The sequence below is a fragment of the Patiria miniata genome, unplaced genomic scaffold (genome assembly GCF_015706575.1).
Source record: "Patiria miniata isolate m_02_andy unplaced genomic scaffold, ASM1570657v1 HiC_scaffold_15, whole genome shotgun sequence".
NCBI classification, from domain to species: Eukaryota; Metazoa; Echinodermata; class Asteroidea; order Valvatida; family Asterinidae; genus Patiria; species Patiria miniata.
In genome coordinates this window covers 1477851-1492373 of record NW_024037053.1, presented here as the reverse complement: position 1 = coordinate 1492373, position 14523 = coordinate 1477851, and the positions used below count along the sequence as shown (strand labels likewise).

General features: G+C 39.1%; 1 protein-coding gene across 1 annotated transcript; it reads right to left on the bottom strand.

Annotated features, from left to right (window-relative positions):
• Nucleotides 1–416: 416 nt before the first annotated feature.
• On the bottom strand, nucleotides 417–13917 carry LOC119722252. The gene is made up of 2 exons (XM_038192292.1): nucleotides 13549–13917; nucleotides 417–1005 (listed from the first exon to the last, which is right to left on the bottom strand). The coding sequence occupies exon 2, from the start codon at nucleotides 987–989 to the stop codon at nucleotides 417–419; it is 573 nt and encodes a 190-aa protein (XP_038048220.1). The 5' UTR covers nucleotides 990–1005; nucleotides 13549–13917.
• Nucleotides 13918–14523: the final 606 nt, after the last annotated feature.

Sequence of the window (14523 nt, the reverse complement as noted above, 5' to 3'; positions counted from 1 at the left end):
CAGCAGACTTGACTGAAAAAAGACAAACATAAATTTTACCGGAAGTCTAACTGAACTCAGTTTCACTGTAAAAATCCTGCAGGTTTAAGTAGCAAAAGTCTGACATATTTGCATTTTTAAAATTAAAAATCCTCTTTTTTTTTCACAAATGCATGTTATTGTGTTTTGTGTCTTAAGGCTGACCGGTTCACACCGGAGGCAAAAGCGATCAAAACTGCGAATTTGTGACATCAGGTCACGTTTTCACACTGTGAATTCTCAAAAGTTGAACACATTTCAACGCCATCAATTTTCGTTGCAAACGTTTCATGATGTCAGTTTCGCTTCACATTGGGTGATTATGAAACGGCCTTTAAATAGAATCTATATAGCCACAGCCAAAATGGTTGGGATCAAGCATACGCTCGCCCGGTTCCCTACTCTCCTGTTCCCTGGTCAATGTTGTGATCCCCAGCTGGAACACAGAACGCGTAATGAGAGGCAACATTGGCCAGGGGCCCGGGGGAGGGGGGGCCCAGCGAGATATGGCTTGGATTGTAGCAAAGAGCCAGTTTTGTTACAGATTTGAAAAACATGGATTTCCTACCTTTGTTTTTCGTGTAGTCCTCCTGTCCCATAAATTCTGACGTGCCAAAGCCGACAGGGAAATCAGCCTCCGATTTCATGCCTTCCTCACCCGGCCCATTAGCCAGGCCTTTCTCCGGCGTCTTCCCATTGGTCAGCGTCTGTCCAAACGTCGACAGGGACGGCAGTTGGATCCCCTGGCCGTGCCCGCTATTGTTGCCAGGGGCCTCTTGCTTGATGAAGTTGACATGGTTGTTGCAGGGCACCGGGGTGTTGGCATTGGAGGGCGGGCAGGGCGTGCCGCTCAGCACCCGGATGGGCGGGATGGAGCGGTTGTTCAGCATGGTGGCGTTGACGGGCGTGTTGACGCCACTGTTGAGCTGGCCGTCGCTGTTGTAGCCGTCAAGCGGCGACGCGCCATTCATCGTGAATTCTTAAATCCTGAAATGACACCGTATTCGCAATTTTTAAACAGACAGTTGACAGAAGCTGTATAAAGGTAATTACCAGAATCACAAAAGCTCTGGTGAATAACATACAACATAAATCAGTCCAGAAAAAAAACCCCAAAACACGTCATGATTGATTCCACCAATGCCAAAGCTTCCACAAGAAACCCTGGATTTTCAATTTTTTTTTTTTACTTTCCTATATTTTGGATAAAGTGATATTTCCTATTCATTGCCGGAAACAAAATTATCAGACCAGCCTTGACTCATTGCTCGCGGGGTTTTAAAGTAAAGTAAGCCCCAATAGATGACCCCCTTTCCAGCCCCTGGGGAAGGTTATCAGATCTATTGAAGCGCGATGGACCATAAAGCATATTTTGATATTTTGGCAGGCGAAAAACAGTGACGTGCGTGCGTCACAAGGTATTGTTGATTCCAGACGGCATTGTGAATTTCATCATTTCAACATTTTGGGGTTTTTCTAATTTCTATACCGACACGAAAAACAGGTATATGTAACGTATGGTACATAAGCACGATTGCTAAAGTTTACTCTTCTTTGAAGAGAAAGCTATAATCAGATTTTCTCATGAAAATACAAGTTGGTAAGTTTCACTCTTCGTAAAGGATACCTTTTTTTGCACATGTACATGTACAGCTTTTGAGGATTTTACATACTTGAAACTTTTACTGACTAAAGCCGTATTCGCACTGAACTCATATATTTTTGTGAGATTTTACCATTTTTCACTAAATATAATATCAGTGAAGAATGGGAAAGAATGTTGCAACCTGACGATACTTCAGCGGTTGTGTACAAAGTCTATGGAGAGTCAAGACATTTTTTAAAGTATTTCCTAACAAAATTGGAAATGTTTCTCAGTCCCAGATTCATATCTTATCATCATGTTTGCATTTGACCTACATGTACATTGAGATGATATATGAAGTAAAAAGCAGTGTCAGGTTGCAACATTCTTTCCGAAAAAAAGCCTTGTTCTGCAATATCTTAAGAATGTCTAATAGTGTTCAAGATCTTTACTGTCGTGACTTTCTCGCATATGAAAAATGAGCAAGTGTGTGAAGAACTGATGAAAAGTTACCACTGGACTCAGGAAAATTATAACCGTGAAAAAAAATTTCACCGGCCCAGCTGTGCCTACTGTGCGGAGCCATGGTCCATAATTTTTGAGCAGATTCGCTGATTAATTATGCAAGACAACCGCATCTTTACCTCTAGATTTTGACCAATCAGCGGGCACTTTCTACAGGTATATCGGGTCTTCAGTCATTCATCCATTGTCGCGTCAAAGACAATGGATTAAAAAAAACCCTAGACACAGCAACAAAGGCTGTGGTCGCACACTCTGTATTATGTTATGCGATACGTGCCCGGCTGTTGTTGTATTACAAAACACTGCATTCGAATTTACCAATCAAACATTTAGTCCTGATTTGGGAATGAAATGACGTCACGATTTAGTAAAGTCGACTCTGATTGGCTGAGGTGCGAGATCGCATAAATCTGCATGCTTTGATATATTAGACGTTATATGGAGACTGGCTCCGTGGATAACGGAGGTGAAACTCAGACTATACCTACTGTGCCTATTGGATAATCCAGGCCTGACCCAAGCAGAAAATCACCAATCTGCAGCCTACGGTATGGTACATGTACACACTAGTGTTAAGTATGAATGGTGTACATGTATGACTTGCCTATCCATGTTGCATGGGAGACGATTGTGCTCACAATGGACCAGTGCTGATTTCAACCATGTCTCAACACAGGTACGCAAGACAATAGTGTGAAAAGGCCTATGGACAACTAGCAAGTACAGCCTTCTGACAGTGACTCCCAAACTAACTGCAAAAGTAGTCCAAATAAGGTCGTTGTTCGACTGCCAAATTGATTGCGAAAGTAGTCCAGTTCAGGACTAGACACAAAAAGAACACTTCGTGAATCCCAGTTGAAATAGATACTTCGAGGTTCATGGACAGAGTAATATTTGTACATCTTCACATACACAAGTTGGCAATTGTTGGGCAATTGGCAAAATTTAATCCGACGTGAAAGCCAAGCTTAGCACCGGGTCAGGAAAAAAACAACCTGGAAACGGTGTGTGATTTATTTAAGAACTTAATCCATCTCTTTTCAGTTTCATGCACGAATGCCACCAGGTTGGCATTGGGGATGCAGGGGGATGGGAGCTTCAACCGGTTGAAGTTCGTTGCCCATGAGCTGGCAACCGGTGACAGGCGAGGCACCGTTCACTCTCTGGCACCAGGGGTACAGCTGGGCTGCTATCGTGAACTAGCAGAGCATACACTTTCAATTGTTGGGGCGGATTTGGATGAGATTGGTTGGGCACCGTCTTTGTAAAACTTCTGAACAAGGGACGCACACTGCAATGACGCAGGGTTGCCCCATGGATAATTTATGCAGACATGGCAAAAAAGTACAGTAAATGACCCCAAAAAGGACAGATTTCCATACCGGGCCACCACTTTTTTCAAGCACCAAAAAGTTGCATCCTTTATGGTTATTTCCTCCACTTTCCCTTCTCTACTCTCACCCTCTCCTTTTCTTTATTCCTATTTATAAATCAGTCACTTACTTCATCGAGATTCGAACCTTGGGCACTTGCTTGAAAGGCGAGACTTTTACCACTAGACCACGCGCACAATTGCATTGCAATGATTAATCTTTGGACGTATTTGAAGAATCCATTGAAATAAACTAAATATTCATGAGAAATTGAATATTCATAATGACATATTGCACTATCATTGGCCGGCTCATGCGTTGTCATGGTAGTCAATGTCATGCGTATAACGTACCGCTGTCTTCCAGACACTTCAATCACTTTGACTGGCTGCCTCCAACTTCATTCTGCATGACGTGTGCATCCAAAATATGATCTAAAAACAAATTTTTCCTAAAAAAAAATTCGCATTTGCGAGTCTTCCTTGATTCATCTTGGGTGAAATCACAAGGTGATTTTCCCATTTTTTTAAGTATCGTACATCCGCCTTATAATATAATAATGGTATAAATATGTGCTTGGGAGGTGTTAAAGGGAATATACATCATTTACTTTTGCTGTAATTTTCAGAAATGGATGGAATTAGGGGGTTGGAAATATATAGCAAATATAGTTACACTGACTTTTTTGAGGTTTTGGGTTCGAAAATGCTATAAAAACCAAGAAAAACAATCATTTTCCTGTAGTCTGGTTCCCTGACTCCATATAAGAAGAAACAGAGCAGTTTACATACATTGGGGAATTTTAAGGTCAGGGAACCAGTCTAGCTGGCTCGTACCCGTTCATAGATTTGTAATCGATTGCAAACAAGTGCGATGGTCAATTGGGGCCAGTATTTGAAAAAAGCCAGTTGTTTCCAACGCTGATCGGCCGATCAGCGTTGGAAATTGATACAAAAATACCACTTTTCTTGAAAATGAAAGTATACCAGGTGCCATGATTTTACAGGATGCTTTACACTGTCATTCACTAACAGTCCAGCAAGGTATTTCAAAATGATTTGGTAGTTTTATTTTTTGATGTTTGCAAATGTTGTATTTTCCCTTTAAACACTATGTTTAAAAACGGTTGGAGTCTGGAATGCTGATAATTTCCCTAGGCGTTTTGTAGCCCATTTAGGCGCATTCACAAGCCGTAATGTCCCTTTAAGTGAAGGCTCTTTAAGTGAAAGGCTGGGCATTGCACACTTTTAAACACTGCACAATGTACATGTAGCTGTATCAAAACAAATAGTAACACTGACATCACAGTGCTCTCCATCCACCACGCCTGTTCACGCAAAACCAACTATTCTGTTTACCATTGCCATGACAACATCAAAGCTTTTTTTTCCCTAGAGAGCTTTCCTTCATCAGTCTGTGGCAAAACCACAACAACAAAAAACACCACTGACTCCATATTTCAACTAATACCTGAAGGCAACAACAGTCCAACAATAGATTCTAAGGCTCTTTAGTCTGTAGACCACAATACACCCAGCAGGTTGTGTGGTGGTCAATCCTCTGGTAGTTGTACTATAGCCCTGTATTCATGTCCAGGGGACAGTTATATGCTGTGGATTGTTAATCTCCTGTGTGAGTTACAACTACATGTATTGGTAATTTACACAATAGGGCACCAGCTTTACTTTATCAGGACAAGAGTGAATGAACACATACAATATACATTCATATACAGGGTGAGTAAAAAAAACCAAAACCGAAATGTCGGGACTATTGTTTTAGTGAAGTTCTGCATGTAGCACTTTCAAAATCTAGGATATTAAAGCCCAATTCATAAGCTTTCTTTCAGTACAAGAATCATTCAAATCACTCATGTTCTTTTCAAGTTACGGAATTTTAAACACAACCACCGTTTTAAAGTTCTGCCCACAGATCACAGAAAAGGTGTGCGTTCTTGTCATCCGTGGACAGAACCTTAAAACGGTGGTTGTGTTTAAAATTCCTTAACTTTAAAAGTACATAAGTGATTTGAATGATTCTTTTTCTAAAAGAAAGCTTATGAATTGGGCTTTCATATCCTAGATTTTAAAAGTGCTACATGTAGAACTTCACTAAAACAATGGTCCCGACATTTGGGTTTTGCTTTTTTGGACTCAACCTGTATTTGTACAGACATGTAATTTGGTCGCAAATGGTATCTGGAAACTTCCAGTTCATATCAATTTGTTAGCTCACTCCTTTTCAAGCGTCCATGCAGTTACTGATTTCTAGAAGAGCATTTAGAGCATTAGGAACAACAGCCGTCAAAAAGTGCGTCTCATTTTAAATTTTTGTACACCGTTGAAAAGAGATACAGCATTCTCATTTCTTAACTGGTATTTAGTTACTGAATTTTGAGTGGAAAAGTCTGTAAAATGTACGTTAAAAATCATAATTTGATCATAATTTGCCACCATTTTGTGTGTTAAGTCTCGGTTTCCAGTAGACTAACATTTCTAGCTCCATGGTCTGTTCAACCCGCCATAAATAAAACTAGCACCGCCGTATGGAATTCGTAACAAAAATTGTGGTGGATGTTCTGGGAAGGTGATTGGATGTTGGGAAGAGAGGTGATCACCAATCTCAATCCCATAAATACGTATTCAGCTATAGACTAGCGTGCTTTTCCTAGAACATGCTCTTCACACACTAGTTCCATGCGCGTGCATGCCCCCCTATTTAATTTTTTGTTACACACAACTATGCTATGCGTAAAACACAGGAATAAACGTAGGAGCGGTTTTGTCCCCAAACAAATTGATATGAAGAATATTTTGTCATTGTCCAGATCCTTTGGCGATAGCAGTGACCAAACTCCAAAAAATATTATCTGCTATTAAAATTTCCTACCTAAAATTGCATTCCTCATGCTATTTCCAACTTTCATTAAAAAAAAAATAGATTCATTTTTTTATAAATTGATATTTTTCTAGTAATACAAAGATATTCACTTGGAATGACCAGAAAAACAATCCACCCAAGTTTAATTATTAGTTTACAAATTCTGCATTACTTGCGAAACGATAATCCGTTCTTGCAGGGCAGGCTGGTTCCCCCTTCCCCCCCCCCCAACATCTGAATCAATAATGTACAGACCGGGAGCCAGTCTGCTAAGGCGGATCTGTTTGTGCCAAAAATCAAAACTTTTTTTTTCAAAGGGTTACAAATATATACATGTATGCCCAAGACAGACAAAGAGGACTTTTTTTCTGGTTGGAATGAAAATGCAAGTTAAACATTTTATTACTAAGAGAGAAAACAATTTTTGTTGAAGAGCACTTCAAAGTCTTCAAGTTTCATCATTTAAAATTAAAACTAAACCCCCAAATATACCTGTACTTATACAATATGGACAAGAGGTGAACAAGTAGCTCAGGATTGCATATATAAACATGTACTATGCCTTTGCAGAAAAGCCATGAGTCATTAACTTTATCTTGTTTATATAAGTTTCAAAGTAATCAAAAGAACAGAAACCATGGCTACCTGTAAAATGAAGTACAGGAATGTACATACATACATTGTACATGTACATACATGTATGTACTGTAATTTAGACGTTTACACATTGATTGCAAACACAGGGTATAATATTGATCAGCAATGTGTGTGTATACATTTGCAAAGGCTGTCACTGGTTTCAAAGAAATCCAGTCTGGCTGATCCAAGGACAAATTTACTTTTTTATTCCAACAGACAACACAAAGAACTTGTCCTTTGCTGGGTGGATTACATAATACCTGGAATTCACACTTATCAGCACCGAAAGGCAACTTGACAAACTTGGCAAACCAGCAGACACTAGTACACTTGTATAAAATGTACATGTTCTATGCCTCCCACACAAGGGTAAACTTTTGCTACATTCCTTTACAATGTGTTACACTCTTTTACAATGTGCTACACTGTACTAAAAGCATGCTACATGCTACACTGTACTAAAAGCATGTGTTTCTTATACTAAAAGAATGTGTTTCCTGTACATTCATGGTACATTACTCAAAAGAGGGACAACGCCCTTCTCTGTATTAAAATGAACTAATTAAGTGGTGTACAAAATGTGAATGAACTTATACACGTATAAATGTATAAGTGATAAATTTGACAATTTTGTGTAAATTATCTTCTTCTTTTTTACTATGAAGTTGAAACTATTTAAAAGGTATATATACATGTATACCTGGGAATCGTATGCTTTCGATATTTTTGTTGTTGTTGTAAGCAACAGGATTCAGTGCTCAGAATCTTAAGTAGGGGGCATAAAAACTAACTTGTTGGGGTTGCAGCTCAGTTGTGTAATTTCTGAGAAATTAGAGAAACTTTTGCACAATTTTTGGGGTCGTGTAGGAAAAGCATACCCTCGGCGCCCTAATTTTGCAACCACCTCTAATGCTAGTTTTCTTACAGAGTACAGACGATACCATTCAGGCAGAATAATTTCTCAGGATATTTTACACCAGTCCTACATGTATCTTCACTTAATCAGACATGCAACTGGGAATTTTGGAAAAACGACAAACCACACGAGACTTTGTACAGTGTTTTTCAATTTGTAATGGCATTCATGAGAAGTAAAAAACAAGGAAATCAGTGGATCCAAGGAAAAGTTGCACGCCTGCTTAATTCAAGCGAGGTTTCTGACATGAAATCAGCAGGAGTTTTTCAGTGTAATTACAAACGTTCTTACGCTGCTTTTTTTAAAAAGAAAAGTTTTCCCAAGACCAAAATATTTGAAATCCCTTTAACAACTTCACCCTGGGCTAAGCATGCCAATGAGTTCACATCTGACCTGTCCCATCATGCCCAGGCTACTGGACCTATGATACAGCAACAGCACACACCCAAAAGATTGGGTTACCAGCGAACACCCTGGATCACTGAAGCCTACCAGATTTAGGCTAATTAAAGCAGAAAAAAAACCTGAAACAGCAGTGCCAGTTGCTGACCTATTGCACCCCTGATACAAGACACCACACGTTTTCTTTCCTGCACATTTTTCTTACTAGTGATTATTGTCACTACAATGTTCCATAGAGATAGTAGGCAACTTGCCATGTTGTGCACAACAAATACTTTCAAAATTCTTACACTTGGTTCATGTTTTCTTTTGCCCAGTCTCCACATTTAAGTATAACTGCTTTAACCCTAACATACCTGAATTCATCAAAATCCAGGTTTTTGTGTAGTATTCATGAGCACTTTTATTAGTATCCTGAATCTGCCAAAATCCATCAATTTTGTCATACAAAAATATGTTGGTGTCCTGAGTCATTCAGCATCCTCCAGTGAGTCCATCAGAATCCATCAGTGTAATGGTAGTACATACTGTACATTTGTACCTCGTACTACACACCAAACGTATTAATGTAGCCAAGGAGTTAAACTGTCGAGATCCTGAATCCATCAAAGTCCCCCAACTGCTCCATATGGAGGTATCCTGAATCCATCAAAATATGGCAGTACCGCTAGGCCTACTGTCCTGAATCCATCAAAATCCCCCTACTTTTTCAGTATTTTGAACCTGCCAAAATTCCCCAAAACCTGGATTTTGACTGTTCAGCTACAACGTGGTCAAATCCTTGGCAATTCAGCTTCTGCTACAAGTAAGGACGATCAACACCCCCCATTTTTATTTGTCATTTATTTAAACTTCAATTTGTTGCCTTTTAGAAACCCATCCTTTCCTGGTTGCGAAAAGTCAGTTTCGACAGCTGGTATATAGCTAAACACAATTTATAAATACAATAAAGTGAAAAGTGTAATTTAGGAATAGCTGTCATATCGTGTAGGTTCTATACGTTTTTACCACTGGGCAACTTCTTAACTTTTTTTAAAATGGATGTATCGTGTGTTGGAAATAAACTCTGCTTTTACACAAATAAACCTGTGCTGGTGTTTATCACTATCAGCATTGTTTCCTTGTTCAGTGACAATTTAACAGTTTCAGCACCGCAAGAAACAAGCACTTGACATAAATTCCTTGTTCCTAAAGACTACGAAATGGTTCCAAAGTTCCACGGTGACACCGTTTACAATGCGGATGCAAGTTGTTGTTTAACTCGTTCGCCCCATATGAGACTGCTCGAACTCGGCCGTGAATGCGCCCATAAATCAAGAAGATTATTGCTCTGTTTTGAACAAGCGTGAAGAGCTCGTACGGAAGTGCGTGTCCTGAACTTTAGTCGGGATCCGTGCCACGTATGCATGCGCAGACGTACTCACCCGGATCAATTAAAGTCAGTCACGTATTGTTCCCGGGTCACGTAAGAACAACGCCGAGCGGCCGCGATCAGAGTTCAGGCAACAAAAGACCAGATGCCTAAAATGGTGTTTCATATCGCCCCAACAATTACACCTCGAGTGTTGCGTCCGTTTTTAAGAGTGTTTATTTACTCCGCACACAATCAGCAACACAGTCTCGGAGACAAATGCAAAGTCGCCAGGCCAATATGATTAATTAGGTTGTGCACAGAACATAGTCTGGCATATCACCGTCACCGGGACAACATGTACTGATCCCTTGTTGCTTATTGGCTTTGTCTGCTTTGTTTTCTGTTCTTCGCCCTCTTCAAATCTGTCCATTCGGATAGGTTCAATTAATCAAACGACAAAAAGAAAGTGAACTATCATGGTAACATGTTAGAAACATTGTTCCCAATCTTACAAAAAGACCTTACTTGTTGCATCAAAATCACATTAAAACAATAACAAATTTATAAGAAGAAAACAACACTAGGGCATTTACATGTGCGCATATTAAGAAAACATATTCCCCAACTCCGATTTTGGCTTGTTCATTATAAAAAAAAAATCTATCCTAAGTATAAATTGGATTAAACTTTGTTCTGTTTCACTGCAAAATTTACAAAATATCGCTGCAACTTAAAACAAAACAAAAAATCTACATTTATAAGGTGCAAATATGAATTTAGCATAATTTCTGACATCTTTTCTGCCAAATACCCAATGTTCAATCCTTGCAGATTATCTTACATATAAAAAATAACCTGAATACTGACAAAAACCTGATTTATTAATTAGAAGAATTCCAAATTTGATGTGTTCCTTTCAAATACAGAGCACTGATGCACGCTGCACAAATCACTACCCTGTTCCCAGTGATTAGATTCTGACTGAGACTAAAAACAGACTAAAAATATTTTCTGCAATTATTTATCTGGAAATCAGCACGCATCCAGGAAGTTATTCACTCTGATTGATCAATGCACACACTGAGTATCCAATGACAACCGAATGCAATCTGGAGGTTAAAGAGACTGCTAATTTAGGATCCAAAGTGCGACATTTTTCCTGTCCCTGTTACCTTGGTACTTTGCAATTTGCCATTCATGTATCATTAAGAATGACTCCAAATGATTTTTGCATTTGTTGGGTAGGTAGTTTCCTATTCATAAACACTCTTGGAGGACGAATTTTGCATTGAGGAGTGAATAAGAAGTTGTAAAATCATACATGTAGATGTCAGATGTAACGGGGACAAGGAGAAAAGGACCCCAAATTTATCTATAATGACCCAAATAGACCTCTCTTCATCTGAATTACACTGACTTCTTTATAATTTACCAGAGAGCATGTCGTAGTCAGGATCAACTGGAAGTACACAAAGCATACATTATAGTCACACTACCACCGTAATCTAGGATTAAAAGTTGAAGAATTCATCGTTACTCGATCAGAAAACTGTGACATGCACTAGTGCGTATCTTTAGCTTTAGTTAAAAAAACAAGCCACCTCAATACACAGTTTACTAATTCATGAATAATTTCGGGAGGTTCTTGGCAAGATCAGAATACCAGCACAGAAATTGTGAAGATCTGGTTTCCGGTTTAATACCCCACTACATCTAGAAAATCAAGACTAATTTTTTTACTCATTTTTTTTTTTTTTTTTTAAATAACTAGGCCATGTATATATATGGTGCTGCCTCAACCCTACTTTTTGTGGTTAAACAATCCGATATCATCCTGCTGTTTTTAACCGTGTATATATATATACACATGTACAATGTAGCCAATCTTCAATTGATACTATCATTCAAAACAACTTACAAGTAATGTGGGTACATGTACTACATTGTAAGTATGGCATTTTGGAACAACAAAAGCTGCGCAGATAAAGTTGTTAAAGTTTTGTGCGGTTCCTTTAAACCTCGAGTCTGGCCACTGGCCCAGCGTGCTATGGGACACCCAGTGACATTGACCTCAAGTTCGAATTCCCGGTTTGTTTGTGACAGTGTACAAGCATGTGGCATGCAGACAGGCATTCTTGGTCTGCCCTACCCAATTCTATACTGTAGGCTCTGGTCATAGTGAAAATTGGCGAGCAAGTTAATACTGTATTCTAAAGAAACCTTAACCATAACCGTCCCAAATCCTCTTTGCAAAATGGAGGATTTCACAGGATTGAGGCTATATGGCAAAAGCCGTGTTGCTGATTTTGGAGGATGCACTGTGTCAAGGTCTCGGGCCGGACCTTGTGTTGTTTATGCTCAGCCGTGCATAAATTTAGGCCTACAGTATATTACACTTGAAATCCTCCACACTGCTCCAGGATGTCACTGGCTCTGCCTCAACATACTGACAGTGATTGCTGGAGTATTTGGCAGGATTGAGGCATGCAAGTTTTAAATGGAGGCAGATTTTGCAGGATTGAGGTTGCATCCTAGCAAAAAGCCTAGGGAGTAAGGGTTTAGGGTTAATGATTGTACTGGTAACTAAACACCCTGTGAACTTATTCCGCCCGGCTTTCTGTCATTTTGAGGAAAACAAGAAATGTAGGTGAATTCCAAAGAACAGTGAACTGACTAATTTTTGGAAATAAAGAGTGCTATTGAAGAAATCCTTTTTCATGATCAACAGGTAATGTATGGTTTTTCACTTTTTTTCTCGAAAAGTATAACATTCACTGGTCTGAAACTTCAACAGGTTAGGTTTTGAACATTCTTCTTTGGCTTTTGAGTGGTGTTATTATTGGAAACAAACAAAATTCATGAAAAGCAAATGATCCTACATGTGTATGCCTTTAATGCATAAATTTGCATTGACTTGGCAGCGGAAATCTTTTGGCAAACCCATGAAAAATATTTACTAAGGCTACTTGGGTAGGTGAACCAATTAACCAAATCTTAGCAGAATTGACACTATTTGCAAATCCTGCACTATAGCATTACGGTTGATTGAGTTTTTTTTGCAAAAATCTACATTTTCTTTGAAAGTGCATTTCAAAATTACAACAAATGTGAGTTAATCTGAAGGAAAAAGACTGCTTTAGGCTGCAAAGTGCAAAAGTCCAATTTGGTACCTGGAAAGTCATCTGCAAAAGTCAGTTTTAAATGGAACTTGTACGAAATAAGATGATTACCAACATTTTACTTGTTGCTGCAACAGTGGGAAAAAATGTTGCAACCTGACGCCACTTTTTTCTTCATTCATCATATCAATATGAAGGTCAGTCATTGCAAATATGATGATAAGACATGAATCTGGGACTGAGAAACATTTCCAATTTTATTAGGAAGTACTTAGAAAATTGTCTTGACTCTCCATAGACTTTGTACACAACCATGACAACCGCTGAAGAGGCGTCAGGTTGCAACATTTTCCCAACAGTGCATGCAAGAGTGCCAATGCGTAAACACAAGGCAAAAATTGGGTTTTGAATAATTTTTCTGCATTAGGCCTATTCTGCATGTTCTTGAAGTTGAACTTAATTTAACTTTAAGTGAATGAATTTCAAGCTTATTCTTTAGAAAAGTTGGAGGGAAAGCCCTACGCCTACATAGCTCAGCCATGGCTCGGCAAAGGAGACTCCACTACCAATACCAGCATTTAGTACTGCATGGTATATGGTAGTGCACATGTACCGCACACATTAGTAATGACATGTATTGCTACACACACTAGTCACTACGCAAAAACAGCAACAGAATATTCCCACTGCGCTTTTCACATGTACCAAAACTTAAGGTTTTTTTCGACAACACTTACCCCTTTCAAACTATCATAAACTCAGTGTATGTGCTCCATCACAGTGCTAGAAATGAGTCCAAGCTACACAGAAAAGTCACAGCAAGTTGATTCTTTTTCAGCCAACAAAAATTCCATTCCGAGTAGACACCTGACGAACACATACCGATGGAGTGACTTTTGGCACTTACTTTGAATCTTCTGAAAACTTCACCACATAACAACCTGTCACCAAGACTGGTACACGCCTGGTGGGCACACGAGTACGCAGCGTGAATGGATGGGACACGCGGGATACCAGTTAAGGTTTGAGAGTGCAGCTGTACGATGCTGGACAGAAAACAGGTGCCAAGCAAGGCAGATCAATTAAGAGTTAACTTTATAATTTAGTTATTCATTAAAAATTATGTTCTTTGAAATGATTATGTTTTACCATTTGTGTCATTTTGCACACGTTTGAGGATAAATAGCGCACTCAAGGCCTTCGTGGGATTTTTTTGTTGGAAGGCCGGGGGGGGGGGGGGGGGGGGGGAGGGGGACGGCTTTGCAGTTTAGCGTCTCGAGAAAACTACCTATCGACCGTGGGCAAACTTGAAAACGGACGTATGGTGGCGCTGTTCAGAACTTGTTGACTTGCATTGAAGATATTGCTTTTCAACAAATTCTATTTTTTTTTTGCGACTGAACTTGTTTTTTACTCCCGAACTTGCCTATATTAGAAGGATCACTTGCCGTGTAAAATCCTTTAGACCGCTCAGATACATTACAATAATTAAGTTCTTTTAAGAATTTAAAAACTGCCACTTCCTTACTTTCGAATGCTGTTCTTAGGCATTCGGTGCAAACGAATGTATGTCTTTAAGTTAGCTTTAAAAAGTTTTTTTGAGTAAAAAACTAACTTTTTTAGTTGCTGATTATCTTTGAGATCATGAGACTTCGAAAAATAAATAAAGGTATTTCTTGCAAAGAGACTGCACTGTTCCTTCTCTTAATAGT